The sequence below is a fragment of the Zeugodacus cucurbitae genome, chromosome 2 (genome assembly GCF_028554725.1).
Source record: "Zeugodacus cucurbitae isolate PBARC_wt_2022May chromosome 2, idZeuCucr1.2, whole genome shotgun sequence".
Lineage (NCBI taxonomy): Eukaryota > Metazoa > Arthropoda > Insecta > Diptera > Tephritidae > Zeugodacus > Zeugodacus cucurbitae.
The window spans coordinates 78,281,126-78,300,003 of NC_071667.1; the positions used below are offsets into that span (position 1 = coordinate 78,281,126).

General features: G+C 33.5%; 1 protein-coding gene across 6 annotated transcripts in view; it reads right to left on the reverse strand.

The window, feature by feature from the left end:
* Positions 1 to 14,630, reverse strand: part of LOC105213300 (papilin) — a 45,161-nt gene extending 30,531 nt beyond the window's left edge. For 4 of the 6 annotated variants that reach the window (XM_011186016.3, XM_054225383.1, XM_011186014.3 and 1 more), the window contains exon 1: positions 14,120 to 14,629. In XM_011186016.3, coding sequence (XP_011184318.1) covers positions 14,120 to 14,142 — 23 coding nt within the window. In that variant the 5' untranslated portion in view covers positions 14,143 to 14,629. Of the gene's footprint in view, positions 1 to 14,119 lie in introns of all 6 variants that reach the window. The other 2 variants (XM_054225382.1, XM_011186015.3) reach the window with 2 other exon arrangements.
* Positions 14,631 to 18,878: the final 4,248 nt, after the last annotated feature.

The following is an 18,878-nucleotide window of genomic DNA, read 5'->3' on the forward strand; positions in this document are numbered from 1 at the left end:
TAATTTTCGACAAAGGTCAAAAGGTCATTAAGGTCACTTGAAGAGTGACGCAATTCTCCAACTGTAGCATCAAAAATTATTTTATTTGGTCTAGGTTATATCATATTTAGTATATATGACTATCATATGTGTTTCCTTTAGTAGTACACCCATCATCCAACTGAACCCCTGGCGCAGGGTAGATGCTTTGCCAAAACTAATCAAAGCATAATAAATTCTAATATCACGTTATCGATTTAATTAAGCGCATAACATTTGTTTTATGTTTTGCCGATATGCGAAATTCATGTTGCATGCCACATGTACAAATTTAACATACTTACAACAACAATTCTAAACTAACACGCACACATTTGAGCCGGTGAAACAGCTAGTGGTTAGAAATTTCAACCGCATCTCGCATATACTTATGTATGAGGCATGCAGCAGGCTAGTGGCAGCGCGGCAGCAAGCGGAAGTGAATGCGGAAAGATGTGTTTCATCAGCAACACATCAGAACGTCAAGCATGGGAAACGATTGTTAGCGTATGCTGTGATGTATACTCTAAGGCTTCTAGATAATTTTAAGTGAAATCAGGTGGAATTTATAGTAACAACAACAACAACATAATGAGAGCGCTAGATGAAGGCGGGCTATGAAGGAGAAGATGGCTGATGGGTGCAGGAAATCGGAATAAATTATATATATATGTACATGGAAGTGTTCATGTACTAATGAATAATTTACAAATCATTTTTAGCGTTTGCCTTTAAAAGGTCCTTCCCACATGGCGAGCGCTTTGCGCCTTGCTGCAAACACAAATTGATCAATGAACCACGTTATGCCTCAAATGCTTTGCACAAAGTGTGACGACGACGCGACACACAACAACATACTTACATGAGACATTTCTGTGGGGCTGTGAGTGAAAAGCAATTGATGCCGCTGTGCATCCCAGCAAGATATCATAACCAACTCGGCGACAAGTCATCCGCACAGCAGCAGAAGTTAATTAACGAAAATTCCTGTTTGATATGGCACTAACAGTGAAATTATTCAAGCGACGGCAGCAGATTATATACACACAACGTACATCTTCATTTAACGGCTCATAAGCAAATATGAGGCCTGTCTTGTGGGAGTGAAATGTATGTGGCAGCAACTGTGATGAGTAGGAGCAACAAATGTTCGGCGGCTAACCGTTTCTCACATTTATCGGTTCATTTGTGTGACGGCCTATTTGACTGTCTGTCTGTTCTGAGACGTAACAAAAAATCTTAAGTTCAATGAACAGGCAACACTCAACTGAGAATCACTGAGCTGTAATCGCGTCTCAGCAGCGGCATTGCCACACATGCGTCACATGCAGCATGCGTGAAGCAGCCTCACTTTGTGTGGATTCAACACAGCAATCATCGCTGGCAGCGTCCATGGCCTTAGTCTGCCGCTCACAACGCGTAACGTTTGAACTTGAAACATGGACGCAATTGAAATTGATCCGCAGCTAAATGAAGAGCACACACTCAACACTTTACGGGCAGGACAACAACAAATAGTGCGCTTGTCGACTGGTGAACTTCGCTAAGCGCTAGATGTGTGTCTTCGTGTCTTCAATTGAGTTGCGTTGCGGCGGCTTAATTTGTTGCATCATTACCGAAGTGACAAATGTCGACAGCAAAGATAAATGTTTGAAATTAGAAGGGAGCCCATGGAAGGCAGTATACAAGACGCAGCAAAGCGAACTCTTTCATAGAAATTTGTGCATATATAGCTCTTAATTCACGCGCATATTTGCAGATCAACGGCAAGAAGTTGTAATTGTGTCTATGGTAGCATTAAAGCAATTGTAGTGATGGATAAAATAGTTTCGCAGAAAAAATGCGAATAATTAAAATTCATTTTATAATCAGTGCCCAAGTATTGGTGTTGTGTTTGTTTATTAAGTTTTCTATAATTTTTTGTTGTAGTGTTTCGCAGCAACTATTCGATCATTTAATCATTTGTTTGGATAACTATTTAAGAATGATCACGCCAGTTAGCTGAGTATCATTTTTTTTAATATTTTATATACATACCCTGTAGGAAAAAAAACCATAAAAAATATGAATATCGGCAAATTTGAATTTTTTCATCGATTTTAAGATAGAATTCAACTCTGTTCAAATATTTCGTTATAGAAACGACTAAACAGTCATAATGATTGTTTAAAAAAATTTAGTTTTTGAAAAAAATCAATAAAAGTGAGGCGGAATAAATAAAGTTTTCGGATTCTAAAACCAAAATTAAATATACTAATAATAAGGTTAACCTAACCTAATATACCTTAACGAATATATAGCATTCAACGTAACAAATATCTATTGTTGCTAAATGATGATGATTATGTTGAGTTTTTTGTGGACTGGTCTGGTGAATACATCTTCGAAATAATTAATGCTAATCTTGCCTGTAGGTTAATAGCACTGAATAATTTTTACGAAAAATTGAAATCGGTTTCAATCTTATGAAATCCGGTACGAAAGAATTTTTCAGTTACTTACCTTAACTGAGATATCAATCAAATTCTTCTAAATTCAAAATTTCGTGTTTTGTTTGACTAAGTATCAAGTCAAAGAGTATTACCATGGTCTTGATATAGGTTCCATAGACATATACTTTTTTCCAAAATTTTTTTCATATATTTTTTTAAAAATGAGTTATAGTCATATTTCACGCTATTCTGCATAAGGCTTGGTCATGCTACGGATCTCAAGTGAAACTGTTTCGTAGCAGAACAGGAGTGAACAAAAATATACAGCCAATTATATCGTACCAAACAAGGTTCTTGAGTAATTACTGAATAGGTTTAATAGCTTTCGATAATTGACATTGAATTTGATGGTAATTTAACAGAACAGAAAAAATGGAAAGCAATAGCGGAAAGCGATATATGTATGGTACTATGGTCCCTTGTTCTATACTCATATTCCATTCACCATTTTAACTATTGAACCTATCTGGTATACAGAGAAGATAAGCACCTAATTTTGGAAAAATTTGTATAAATAGTACATGATTGAGATGAATTACCGTGTTAGTGTTACTTTATCATTAATATGTCATGTCATTATCACCTCATTTTTCAAAAATTCATTTTTATGCTGATCTCTACATCAATTCTCTTCAAAGAAAAAAAATAAATCTCTAGTAAATATATGTATGCAATTACTCATATAGATCATTTAGTTACATAGTTGTATGTATGCACACGATATAACGATATAGTACAGAGATATCTCAATCGGCATCAGTTATGAAGCATACGGTAATTTAAAAAAAAAAAAATTTCAAAAAAATTTAAAAAGATTTATTTACTCCAACGACCCTTCTCTGACCTAATAAATTACAAAAAAATCTAGATTTTCAAAATTCTCTTAGAGCATTGACTCATTAATGTATTACTAAGGTGTTTTCCATCAATCAGTGAGCACATTTCGTATAAACTATAAATACAAAAAAATCTATATATTTGTAGGTGTGTGATGTTTTGAATGTCCATGACTCCTGAAAGCTTCTTGGAACAATTATTTCTCAAAATGTTTGCAATAAATTCTAGTAATACTTAGAAAAATCACACTCGTGCCTAGAACTCGACCCAGTCCAACGTTGCGTCATCAAATGGGCGGGGATGTACACGGTGTTGAAAACATTTTAATCTAAAATCATCCAAAGTATTAGCTCCAAACCACAGAATCATAACCATTTCACATTTTAGTATGGAACGCAGCGGTCAAGTGGCAACACTCAATGATAAACAAATGATTTTAATAATGTAAACAAAGTGAGTGTTGGCAAGTTGGAGTGGAAATCGCACGTGTGCATACAAATTAAAGGTTTTAAATAAATATCATACTCAATACTACTGAATATTTTTTAGAGTTTTTTTTTGTTAAGTGTAAAAACAAAAAATCGTTTAAAATAGTTCAAAGTGTAAAATATAGAACATTACACAAACTTTTGTGCATATTTTAATTATTTTAATTTTTATTACTATTATTATTTTTCTATTGTATTTTCTTTGAAATTCGTGCATCTCATTGATTACTCAACGCACGTAACTCATTTAATTACTTAGGCGCTTAATTTTTGGCTCTCTCAAACATTGATACAATAATTAATTGTGTACGAGGGAATGCTTATGAGCTGAGCGGCATGCGCCAACACACCCGACCCCACTCTTATGATAATATTACTTACACACTTGCCTAAATAAATCCGCCCAACGTCTGAAAGCCAAGTGTTTACTCGCCAAATAAGTAATGCCCTTTCCATATTCGAAAACAAAACACAAGCCAATAAACATAACAGAAAACAGCAACAAAAGTGAAAAATAAATTAAAATAAATAAGCACACATTTAACTATAGTAAGTAAAGCGTTGAAGAAAAAAAAAAAAACGAACAAAAAACCATTTGCCTATGCAAATCACAAATACAGCGTGTGTCCTAATGAAGTTAAGAAACATTTGCAGACATTAAATAAAGAAATAACGGTAAAAAGAAAGACAAATGTTCTGTAATCTCTTACGAGAGGACCCACACTTTTCAGAAGTATTCAGCTCTATAGCTCAAATTATAAAAAAAATAAAGAGAAATCTGACTCTCCACAAGCTTAAAAAGTAAAGAATTATATTTTTATTAAAAAAAAAAATCAAACCTAATGCCACACCCTATACACAAATCCCACAAATCCATTGGTGGCACTGAAGTCGACGCTTTATATCAAACTTCAGACGTGCCTGTCAAAATCTAATGAAAATGAGCCACCAAATATGCCGGGCAGCTGGCAGAAGAACACACAGATGACAACTAGACAAAAACGTGAACTGTTTTTTCTTCCCCAAATTAAATTGTATAGATTGAGCTTAAAGCATATGAAGATTGAAGTTGTCAAGTTTTTTATAGTTATCACTCTGACTGACTCATGAATTATGGTTAAGCATAATAATTAAAATGATTTCATAGCGATATTCGCAATTTTTTTGCACAAACCAAAGAAGGATGTCAAACATTTAATTGTCTTGGGTGTAATAAAGTTGAGCGGCTTGAGTGAGCTTGATGGATGATGGGAATAATTGTGGGATTAGAAAAAGGGGCGGTAACCAATCTAGAATTATGTAAGTATGTCGCTATAAACTTAAAAAATCATTTTTAAATAGCTTATAAGAAGTAACGTAAGAAGAAGAATAATAGTTATTCATAACAAAATTATTTCAGATTTATAGCAAATAGTTTGGTTCAATATTGAAACCGACTTATCCGATAAACTGATATCATAACATTAATGTAGATGACGTCAAAAATATAAATAAGCTTTAAAAAACTGGTCTATTTTAGCAGTAATATCCCTTATGTCGGTAACAGAGGTGTGGTGGTTCCATAAAACTTCGTTTCGAAATCGGATTACAAGTAATATCAGAAAAAGCAGATTCCGTAGTGTATTTTTGATGTTTATAAACTTCAATCTATGAGATCCAGAGCCGGATCAGAAGTTGTAGGTCCGGCAGTGTATTTTTGACCTTTTCTAAACTTTAATCTATGAATTCAGGAGCCGGATCAGAACTTTTAGATCCCTCAACTTGTTCAATAACATTGAGACGCTTATTTTTATGAAGAGTATATGTTCCACAATATGCATATCTATTAAATTCCCATATAAATTTGAAGTTTTCAGAGCAACAACAAAAAAATTACTATAAAAAAATTTTACGAGTTTTTTTAATGAACCTCTCCAATCTGCTCTTTCCACCAAACTTATCAAAACCATAGACTTCTTCGCATATTATATTGAGCGGTAAAAAAGTCAAAATATAAATACTACTAAATGAGTGGTTGAAGAACGCACGAAAGTAGTAAGAAGAAAAAAGAAGCTGAAGTAAGACAAGGAAGTGGCAAGTAATTATAAAAAGCGCGCTGAAAATTAAACAACATAAAGTTAATGACCGACTAGAGCACTTATGAGCATATATCACCTGATCTAAATATACACACATAAACTAACTTCAGCTAAATATAACAACAAGAACGCATAAGAAGTTAATGTGCCACACATGAATATTACAAAATTCGCAAAGTGTCTGGCAACGAAAATGGCAAAGCACAAGAAGAAGAAGAAGAAATGGCTAGCCAACCAAGCAAGACAACCGAAAGCAATACAGTTGATGTTGTTGTTTTTGTTGTTTTCTGACGTATAATATACCACAAATACCGCAGCAGACGTAATTCGCACGTGCATTTCATGCAAATGAGGCAAACGATTGCGAATGTGGCATGCCTACAAGTAAGGACTGGCTACCCAAGGTGCTCGCTGGGTATGTATGTTTGTGGGAGCCAAAAGTCGGATGAGCACTGTGTCAGGCGAACTACAAGAAACAGCAAAAGAAAAGCAAGCATATTTTGCTTGGACGCGTGTCGCACGCATTTTGCAACAGACACATAATCAGATTTATTCACTCGCATACATACAAACAAACATTTGTACATATGTCCACCATATTTATGCACATCAAACCGCTTCCTTATTCCAATATGCCAAACTGCGACAGCCGCCGACGACACATACATTTCTGCATGTAAACAAATAACATTTTGACGTTTTCGCTAGCTTTTGAAGAGCTTGAAAAGGCAGCGCACTTGCTTGTGTTTGTGTGGTGTGTGATCAAATTCGCCAAGCGCTCGCCCACCAATGCCATTGAAGTCACTGCTTCACTTGTGGCGACCGCATCGCAGGCGGTAGCAATATTAGCGTGGCGTTGATGATTTCAAGTGGCATAAACGCGGCCAAAAAGTCACAGACATCACAAAGAAAAGACCCACCAACAGCAACTGCGTGTATATGTGTGTGTGTGTAGCCCCACCAAACGACAACCGACAGTGCCTGGAGTGATGATGAATTTCCTGCTAATGCCATAAATGTGGACGGTGTTCACACATTTATTATGTCGCCGCATTGGGCATTGTCCGCGCCGAGTCCATTGCCGCAAAGCATGTGTATCGTGGCCAAAAAAATTTACATACATTCATGCATACATATGTATGTGCAACAATTCATACATATATGTATGTATGTATGTTTAAGTATGCGTAAGATACGCAGAAAATTTAGAATTTTATGACTTTTACCAAAAATACTCATGTCTCAAACATACACGCATGTCTGCAGTAGTCTTCCCCGTAGTGGTTAATGCGGCTATCATGCGAAAGGGACTAGTTTTTAACTGGTTAAGATTGCACTAGTGGCTGATGATACTATATATAGACTTCAACCAATAATATCAGAAACTGTATCCGAATTTGTGATCCGGAAGTGAAGTTTTTGACATTATATAAACTTTAATCTATGATCTATAAAACGTTCGTAAAACTGTACGTTTTAATTGATGTTCTTCAGAAAAGAATTTAATTATGTAACTTACTTTTTTCTTTGGAACACAGTTAGAACAAAGGAACTCACAGAATTCTTAAGGCTTACGACTAGTTTTATTGCAGATACTTTTTATAAAGAATGTTGATAAAAATAAGAAACATTGGTGAGATTTACTACATTACTCTCAAATATTCCACCATTTTCTAAAAAAAAAATCCGGCAGTTAAAATTAAATTTTTTTTCGTCCACCCTAGCAAAAATTCACATCCGCATTGAAATTTGCAAATTTGAAAATTCGATAGCATTCATAAATTACAGAGAAACTATGGAGAATATAAGATTAGTAAATTTATTTTGTATTGCTTTTTTGAAAATCGACAACTAAGTTCTCCACATGAACTTTTTACCGGACATAAAAGGTTTTTTTGGGTTTTGCTATTTAGTCAGTTTATGAAAATATCCGTACAAGTCGCTGAAGAGTACTGAAATTGGTGATATGCTTGTGAATGCAAATAGCATACGACTTTTAAAATGCTGAAGAACCGGATAATTATATATTCTTATTTCAACTCGTCCATAACCACTTAATTTGGGCCAATTGAAAGCAATATAATCATTATATGACCAGTTCTCGAGTAGATCCGATTTTATAATGACACCCCAGTTCGAAATATTCCAATTGAAACTACAGTTTGGAAATGAACCAGTACTGGTAACATTGAGATCGAACTCAAAACCAGTCTTAGATGAGTTTACATTACTGCTGGGATACTTAAAGAATTCGCATAAAATCCGATAAACAGAATATGAAACTACACTAAAACTATACAGCGAAAGTAAATTGCAAATATCTGAGTTTTTAAAGGCGTTGAACCAAAGTAGAAGAAGTTCTTGATACAAAGAAGCAAAAAAATTTACATAAAAAACCGTTCATTGAGAAAAAGGTAACGACAACGGCTTGAAAACTGTATAAATCAGAGATCTGATGCTGAGAACACTAAATATTAAAAAAAAAAAATTTAAATAAGAATTTCGAAAATGATTTTTCGCAGATTATTACCAACTATCAAATAAAATTGAATGCAGAGTAACTATAAGTTCATGAAACTGAAGAAGAACCATTATTTTGAGGCATCCTAATCAAAATTCTAAAATTATTTCCGCCTTAGGAATTGCTAACCTCATTTTTGACTTATCGAAAACATGTGGAACGGAACTTTTCCAACAGGAGATCCACGATCAACAAGTGTAATAAAAAAAGACAAACAATAATAGAATTCTCCGCTGTGATTGACTTTCTAAATGAGGCGAATCAGCATTTCCGCAATGATTGATTAGCGGCAGCAGCAGCAGCCGAGTTTCGGACTGACCACACGCATGTACCAAAGTTTGCACAAATCTGGCACTGGCAGCTGCAGCGCACTGCAATGTGGTATTCATCGCAGAATTTGAATTTATTAGCTGCAGATTTGTGGCACTTGTCGGATTGACGATGGAGCGTTGCACGCCCATGGAATTAACGGTTGGAGGCCGTGCGCGCTTCCAACGTGTTCTGTTTCAACACAAATGCTGCTGTCTAACTTTGAACTTTTGCGAAATTAAACAACCGCAAGTAGAGCAGAATTTCCAGCGTTTTCACTTTGTGTTTGTTGTTTTTGCCAGCAAATAGTACATCAAAGCGTTTTGATTTGCTTTGATACTCACTGAACCAAAGGAGAATGTCGCCAGCTAGTAGAAGGATTATATATATATGTCTGTAGGTAAATTTTGTCACACGTGTATTTGCATATAGTTGTTGTTGTAAACAGTTGTATATATATATATCAAATAAATAGAAACCTCTTTTTTATCTCCACCCACTAGTACGCACTATATTGGCTACCACCTTCAATGCCTGTGATTAAGCTGTGCGTTTTTCCCGTTAATATAAATATTTACTTGAATATCTCAACTACTGGCAAGGCATTTGATTACTTGAATTCGCCTCACACACCTTGTGCGCACACAATACATCGGTAAAACCACCTTAGTCATTCACACATTTGTTTTTCCAGCAGGATGGAGTGCAACAAAAACAATCAAATCACTGCCAAAAACTGAAATCATTTTATTAGACGGTCTTCACTAAACTATTTAAGTTTATTACGTTATTTCTAAATATTGTGTTTAAGTGTGTTGAAGTACTAACACACATTCTAATTCAAAAAATACCAACACACACCTTGCTGCTTGTGCGGATGTGAATTTTTGCTAGAGTGGACGAAAAAAAATTTAATTTTAACTGCCGGATTTTTTTTTAGAAAATGGTGGAATATTTGAGAGTAATGTAGTAAATCTCACCAATGTTTTCTATATTTATTATGATTATTTCCTGTTACTCAGTCATGAGGGTCATATCTCAGTCAAACGCATTTTTGGGTTATTTTTCGGAATATTTGCTCAATAAGTGACAATAATCAAAGCAGGAGACTAGAATAAGCGGTATTTTCAACAATCTGAAGTCATACTTAAAATTTTCAGCTGAAAAGTTTGTTTATTTCGATTTGATGAACTCGTAATTCTATTTCGACTAATCTTAAGAGTCTTTTACGATACTTTTATCTAAATAAGGTGGACTTGCATTTACCTAAAATTGATAATAATTACCTATAGGAGTATAGTAAGAGAAGTAGTTTGTCTTTTTTACTAAAACTTTTGGAAATTAAAAATTGTCAATATTGTCTTAAAAATGTTTTGTTTTTCATTAAGGTAAAAAATTTTGAAAAAATGTATCAATAATTTTTTTAAATTTTTTTCTGCAACATATTTTAGAAATTCCAATTTAACAATATTTTATAAAAAAAATGTTTTGTTTTACATTGGTTTTAAAAAAAAAAATTAATTACAAAATTTCAAAATTTTCCAAAAAAATCCGACAACCCTAATACGAGTATTAATATATGTAAATATGTACATTGTACACTCACATTACATTGTAAGTAAGTACACAAGTACTTAACACAAACACTTAGTCAGCGTGTGGTGTTTGCCCCCACAGCGTGCTGCCGCAGCTATCCTTGCGTCCGCTCCACTTGTGGCTTTACACATGTGGCAAAGTGTCTACCAATTTTATTCTAAACAAATCAATTTTCCAGCCGTACACAATGCACTTGATCGACTTTCGTTTTCCTAACCACACAGCCGGTCGCATTTACATACGCTCATATACATACATGTGAAGGTATTTGTGTGTGTGTGCGTGCTTGCATTTTCAGGTGCACTCGATGCAATATTTACAAGTTCACTTAACTTAGCACTCACATAAATATAATTTTATCGTATTTATATCGGCTATAATGGCTGGCCATGAGCGCTGCGTGAGCACTTCGCAAATTTAGCGAATCAAAATATCTTTGAATAATCATTTGTTGCAACAAAATTTGATGTAGAAAAAAAAAAACAAAAAAAGAATTGCATGCGTGAATGCTATTAGCTCATCATGCAACAACAACAACTACAACAGCAATGTGCGAGAGCAACATAGAACTGTTTTGTTTTAAAATGGCATTGAATTTCTTAAGTTGCTGCGTGGTGTGTTTGAAGTTTGATACCAAGAAAGCGCAAAATATGTTTGGTTAAATTTGAAAATATTAACGGTTTATCATTGAAGCACGTACAAATTTTATTCAATGTTATTCCAGAACTTTTCCTTTCAATTTCACATGTTAAAAACGCGAGAAAAAATTTATATTTTTGTTGAAATTCCAGTACATCCAACATAAATGTATGTTTTGCAGAACTCACATAAAATCATCAATGATATTTAATTGAAATACTGAAATTCTTAGAATTCAAATGATTAATTATCAAATTCCAGTACATGACGCAGCGATACTAATTCATTATCAAGGCTAAATTATAACATTAACATTAGCCTAACTTTTCTATAAGCGAGCCTCAAACGAACAAACTAAATTTTTAGATAAACGCAGCATGAAATAGACGACTTGCAAACCACAAAAAACCCTTAAAGTGAATTTATCGGTGCTTGAAAATACCCAGAAATTTTTGGTGATTTCTAAGAACCGCAGTCGATTTTTTTTGCAAAAACCCGGAAACATTCTTAAGTTCAGTACTAAATTCAGTGTGACAAAGAAATCTTTAATATATTAAATTGAGAGATTGTTGAGCTCTCTTCTACCGAATTCAAAATTAATTTCCCCATACCTTCCTTTATACTTTATTTTGATAAGTCTGCTCGAATAATCGATCTCTTGAGTTCCAAAGCGTTGTGGGTATAAAAAATAATAATATGTGATCTCGAGACGCTAATATTTTAGTAGTAATGTTAGAAAATGTGATCTCAGAAGTTTCAGCTAACTATTTGCTTAATGGGAAAAAATTTATATCTTTTTGGGCCCAATGATATTCAAGCATAAACATAGGACATGAGACTCTCATATGCCACAAGAAATAGTTTATTCGTAAAACAATACATGAATATTAGTAAATATTGTCAGATCCTACCAAATATTTTTACAAAATACCGCTAAAATATACAATTTTTTCATATTTTTTAAATTCTTTATTAATTTATATCAAAAATTTATAATTTTAATATTACTTATAGTTTTTATTCTGACATAGAATTTTAATTTTTTTATTAGTTTTTAATTCATAAAAAAGTTTTAATTTTAAAATTTTGTTTAATTTTTGTATTAATTTATATTTAATTTTATTTTTCAACTATAATTTATACAAAATACGACTAAAATATAAAATTTGTTCATATTTTTTTTAATTCTTTATTAATTTATATTAATTTATTTTTTTATTTTCAAAAATGAATAATTTAATTATTACTTATAGATTGTTTTACTGCCATGGGATTTTAATTTTTTATTAGTTTTTAATTCATAATAAAAATCTTTTAATTTTTATTTTTTTTATTATATTATTATTTCTACATTTGTATTCTTTATTTATTTTTAATTTTTAAATTTAAATTTTATTTTTAAACAATTTAATATTATTATTCATTTTCCATGAGCATTTATCTAAAAAAAATTAAACAAGCTACACTCAATCCAACCTTCAACCACCAACCAACCACAACGCAAATATTTACAAAATTAACGCCTTAAAAGCACCAAATAGACGAGCAAATATTTAAGCGTAGATCTCAAGCGACTAAAGTGGCCGCAAATTGGAATGTGGCGCGTTAGTGAAAGTGTAATTGTATTGGAAATACATATACATAAGCGCTGGCGGCGGCGACAAATTCAAATCTAAATTCTATTTGCTTTATCGCATTTATGTGACTGACTGTTGTTGTGGTTGTTATTGCCAACGCCGATAATGGATATAAGCAGAGCATTTCAAAGCGTGTGCAATGCAAACTGTGCCACAAGGATAATCAACTCGAGTGACTCAAGCTAAACCGTTGGACAAGCATTGCAGCAATAGAGTAAAGGCAAAGAATACAGTTAGTCGTAATTGAAAGCAGATCTGACGGATGTGGCAGAAATTGATGTAATTCAAATATTTTAATAGCTCAATGTCAGCCATATGCACACACACACACACACACACGAGAAGTGCGCTTAAGCTGCGGCAAAGCTCGAAATGCATGCAAATAAATCTCAGCTCTGCTCTAGTTTGTATGTATGTGTGTGTGTGTATGATTTGCATTTTGCACATATCCTTGCTTTTCCAATAGACACTCACACACATATATAGCTGGTTATTTGTGATCTCTGGCAATCGCCCATCAGCTCAGTTTGCGCATATATGTATACTCCGAAGTGCGTTCACAAACATTTCGAAATTAAATTAAAATCCTTTATTGACATATTAATTTGCACAGCACACAAAGAGATTCAATCAATTGCACACAACAGTCGAATTTCAGCCAGCCCGCACATATTCACGCGTATATGCTGTGTGTGTGTGTGTATTTAGCTGGAAGTCTTTTTAAACACAAACTAAATAAAATTTCGTTTTTTCAAATAGCTAGTCTGTCGCAAGGAGCCGCATGTAAAAATTTTTAAATATTTTTTTTGTTATAAAAAAATTAATTTTGTATTTTATTCTTACTAAGAAGTAAATTAAATTCTTTTTATAAATAATATTTTTGAGTTAGATTTTTATTACTTAATTTTCATTTTTGTTTTTGTAATTTATTATTTTAGTATTATTCAAGTTTTATTCTTACTTAGAATTTTATTTTTAAATATTTTGCAAATTAGTTTTTTTATATATTTTTTTGTACCAAAAAAATTTAATTTTTTTTCTTGCATTTTATTGTGTTTTTATTTAGAATCTTTTTTAAATTGTTTTATATTTTTTTACTAAAATTATATTTTATTATTATTTATTAATTAAAAAAAATTGTTTCTTATTTTTTTAATTATATTTTATTTTACTCTTATTTAATTTCTTTTATTTTTCTTACTTATAAATTAAAAAAAAATTATTTTATTTTTTATAAATTAAAATTTGTTCCTATAAATAAAAAAATGTTTTTATTTTACTTTTTATAATTTTTTTAATATATTTTATATCACACTTATTTTTTGTATTACATTTTATTTTATTCTTATTTAGAATTTATTTTAATTTTTTTATATTTTAAATTAATATTATTTTATTGAATTTTATTTTCGTTTTTTATTCTTACTTATGGATTAAAAAAAAATTGTATTGTTTTACTTTTCATAAATTTAAAATTTCTCATAATTTTTTATTAAATGCTTACCGCAACCGCCTCGACAAATCCATTTTGTCGGCTCTTTTTTAAAGTGCTGAGTCTCCTAAACGTTTTTCCACGCTTGTCTTCACGGTTTTTTTTTTTGTTGAAAAAAAAATAAATTAATTTTAAAATATCTTTAAACTATTGCACATGTGTAAATGTTTTTGACTTTGAACACACAACTTAATTGAGGTTTTTTATTTTCATACAAAATATGTGTTTTTATTTTCAAATAAACCAAAAAATCCAATATTTAACCACACTTCTTCAAAAGGATAACATTATAGCTGATTAGCACTTATATCCTTAAGCGTATGCATGTGAGTAACAGTAATTATATTTTGATGTATATATGTAACGGTATTTAGGCACAAACAGTTTCACAACACAATCCAATCCCAAATATCCTGCTTTTTTGTGGCAAGGACACAGCTTTTCACAAACGGTTCGCGAACGCGAGCGAATAAGGAAGGCACACCCGTTGGACAGGAACGCCAACACGCAACTGATCACACTGACGGCACAAACGATCACAGTTAGTGGGTACGCAGACGGTGTAGCGGTGCGCACGATCAATGGCACAACGCACACAACAACCAACAAACAACAACAACGAACACAAGCATAATCACAACTACAACAAAGCAGCAAAAACATGCCACAATCTCGAACGAAAGCAACAATGAATTGACTTCCAGTGCGAAGCAGACGCCAGCAGCACGATCTGTAGTCAGTATCCAGATCGCATATATATGTATGTACAACAACAACACAAACTCACTTGGATATAGCACATTTATTATGTGTGAGATTGCGCTTCCGCTTTGCTCATGTTATTCTCGTGGCCCGAACACAATCGTCGGCTGTCCAGCATATGCCGCATCCACCCAAACACCCACTAGTGTGGAGCACGATCACATAACTGCACACACACACACACACACACAAGCAAACACATACACATTCATTGAAAAGTTAGCACCGTTCTAGTTACTCTAAGCAGGCGCTGAGGCGTCAGCGTTGAGCGGATATTGATAACACACAGCTCGGAAACACATACTAAAGGCAAATGTGATTGTTTTTATTTTTATTTTTTCAAATCTCTTATCCATTTTGGAAGTCGCCTTGCTGCCAGTGGATATTTGAAATTTTAGCATTGCACGCTTGTTTGTTTATATGTAAGAAGGAAAAATAATTTTTATTTTTTTACTTTTAAAACGTTATCGCTTCGTTTCATAAAGCCTTACAATTACAACAATCACATTACACACATGCAACATTTAGTATATGTTTACATGTAATGACTAACAGACAGTCGCTTGCATTTGCTCCAGTTTCGCTGGTTTGCTTACAAACATCCATCCACAGGCATTGAGTTATTTATAAAAATCTAAGTGACTATGTCACTTTGAAGGCAGCAGCTACGACTACTCTCACTTGCTTTTGAGAATTTTTCGCGCGCTTGCAAATTCTGCTTGCAACTTTTACTGCGGTTACAAAAATAACACAAAAGCGACACACGCATTTACATATTTACAGGCAAAATGAATTTTGCTCAAGTAGACACAAAACTCTGACGACTTTCTGCAGAAGACACACGCGTCTGCCGCACGTTGTAGCATACGTTGTTATGCGCGATCGACCGGCCGGCCGGTTTGTCATATGCACAGTTGTAGCAAAAGCTTTAAATCACTGCTTTCGGCCGCATGTAACATGAAGCACACACACACACACAAAGTCACCGTCATATTTTCCCATCACCTCCAATAGTTGTTGTTAAGTGATGATCCATACCGGCGTACGGCGATCGCACTTGTTTTTTAATTGTTTATTTTGAGAGAGGTGTGCACTCGTATCTCCTACGTGCACATTTGTACACTCTCCGCTCTCACAATAGTGATCAACAAGCTTAGCGATAAATGCTCGTAAGATTGAGCATGCGATTAAGCGATGTGATGTGATATGATGTGGCGTGATGTGATGAGATCTGATGTGATAATATGATGTTTACTGAGCAAAAATCAAATATTACCTGAATTTAAGATTCCAAAATGCGAAAAAAATTAAAAAATAGTAAGAAAGGTCTAATTATTAAAGGTAAAAGAGAGAAAATTGGAAAGTGTGGTGCCAAGGTTGGGACCGTTTTCATTCATATTTATCGCTAAACCACATATATTGCCCGATATATACGGTAACAAGTCAAACGGAAAATCGAAGATCATTATATTAGGGCTAGGCGAATGCGTGGACTGATTTATTTTTAGCAATAAATTAAATCATGAAAGACTTTATATACGAAATATTCGGTTTAAACCAAATCGAATAACAAAGCCTATTACAGAGAAACCTCTCCCAACAGACACCTCCCTTGGGCGGACATTTTTTCAGGCAACAGGTTGAATTTTTAGAATAAATGATTCTCTCTTTAGGCGGACACCTCTCCAAGGTGAATGTCCGTCCGTCCAAGAGAGGTTTCACTGTATATTTAGTATCCGAAAAGTAAGAGGACTATGATAATTTGTGGACCGATTTCAATTCTCAATTTTCCCGACCAAACTATACATATACAACAAAGATTATATGTGCACCTCATTTTGCAAGATATGATCGATTTATACAGTATAAAAATAGAAAACCCTTTTACGTATATGAAGCTAGGGGAAGTATGATTAATCATGATTTATGTGCATGAGACTTTTTGGGTTTCAAAATTTTTTTTTGCAACAAAGTATTGAGAGTCTCCTCATTTCTATACATTATTCGAAGCGTTCGAAAAAAACATCCGAATTTTTCTGAAGAATGGTTGTTACGAAATTGTTCCTAAAAAACGAAAAAAAAATAAACAGAAAATGGATGACTTTTTATTGACTTTCGCTGACAGCAGTTCAAAGACATATTTCCGCTGAGCAAAAACTGAATGAAACTTGAAGAAAAAAAAAACAAAAACACAAATTGACACTGGAAAAGAGTACGTAAGTCTGCAGCAGGATGCTAAAATAAAACTATTTTATGTCTCTGTACTCGCAACAGACCCCTAACGAACATCATGCCACACTTACTCACTCACACGCGAGTGTCTTCCCCCGAGCTGGTGCCATGACAACATGCGACGCGGTGGCGCTGACAACGCGCTGCAGCCGCTAATTATGCACACATGTGTGATGTGACGGTGGCGACGCACAGTTGGAGTCTTGCCTTTCCTCGGAAAAAAGGGCCACCGCCTCGGCAATTAATGTTCAAAATAGGCGCAGTATATCCAAAAAGCAACAACAACAACGAGATGTCAAATTAAAATAACTAAATTATTGCGCTGAGGGCCGGAGGCATTCTTCATGGAAAGTCATAAATGACTCGATTGAATGTGTCAAGTCACAACAACAATTTTTATGGCATGTAAAAGGATTGAAATGTAAAATTCCTTGAAGCGCTGACATACTGCAGGACTTCGTTTGACAGCAAGAAGGCTACCACCGATTTTCAGTGCACATGTGTCGGCCATAGTCGCGGCTGTTCAAACGATTAAATATCAGCTTGTTGAGTACTATAAACATTATATGTACGACAAAAGAGGCCGAAACTGCGCATTGTCCACATGTGTGACTTTATGCACATTTTATTCATTTACCACTTGAGACTTGGACTATATAATATTTGATTCTGAAAATATATATTAACATCAAAAATATTTTGCTGAGTTATTTTTTTTTCTTAATTTTAATCATTCATTTCAAAAACAGAGTTCAAAACCACAAAATTCGGTATCTCAATAAAAAATCCTTAGATGGCATTAAAAATTTAACTAATAAATATTATAAATTCAGTTTTGCGGTTTCTGTATATAAAAATATTTCATTGAGTATAATTGTGAAGAAATATATAGACACTCATTTAAACAAATTTCCATATGCATATGAATGAAACGTGAGTTCCGCTTCCTCTCTAAGCTGCACAGTGCGTTCATTGTGTTAATTTTAATGTGCTTTTAATTAACTAGCAAACAAATGCAAACAAATCCATATGGCACAGCATCGAATTTCCAAATTCATTCATAAAACTTGCGTACTTCACATACACGCTACTTAAATTTAAATTTGTGATTCATTAATGTGCACAACATAAACACAATATTAGACATAACAAATGTTGTTTTAGTTTCATTTATATACCCTTTATGACATAGCAACTGCAATGCCTAAGTAAATACTTACAGTACCGCTGCGATCCAAAGGACATAGGAAGAAAGGTTAGGAAGCTTTATTTTTTACTCCATTTAAAAGAATTTATCAATAATGATTAATTTATTTATGTCGACTAAAAAATGTTTAACCAGTAAAGTAGTTTCGAATATTAAGCAAGCCATTCACAGTCGAATTGGTTCGACGAACTGTTCCTAACTGTCCCGCGATCCGTAAATTAACTTTTCACAAATGATAGAATTTTTCTATTTTCTAAAACAAAACGTCGCCACTAAAAAAGCACAAAATTTGTATATGAACACTGTCACAAACGATGAAAACTCTGTAGTCGAACAAATACCACTGTGGTTGGGCTGCTTTAGTCTCAATCGCGATTTACAATAATTTTTATTAATATTTTTTTTTATTAACAAACCTTCACCGCTTTTTTGCCCTTTTTTCAATGCTTTATAAAAAGTGTTACAGTGATTGGATTTAATTCAAATATGCGCCGTTTCGTTCGATAACTTATTTCCATCTAGACGGCAACTTCATAGTACCCCCGTTCGTAGAAACCCCCTCCTTATTTG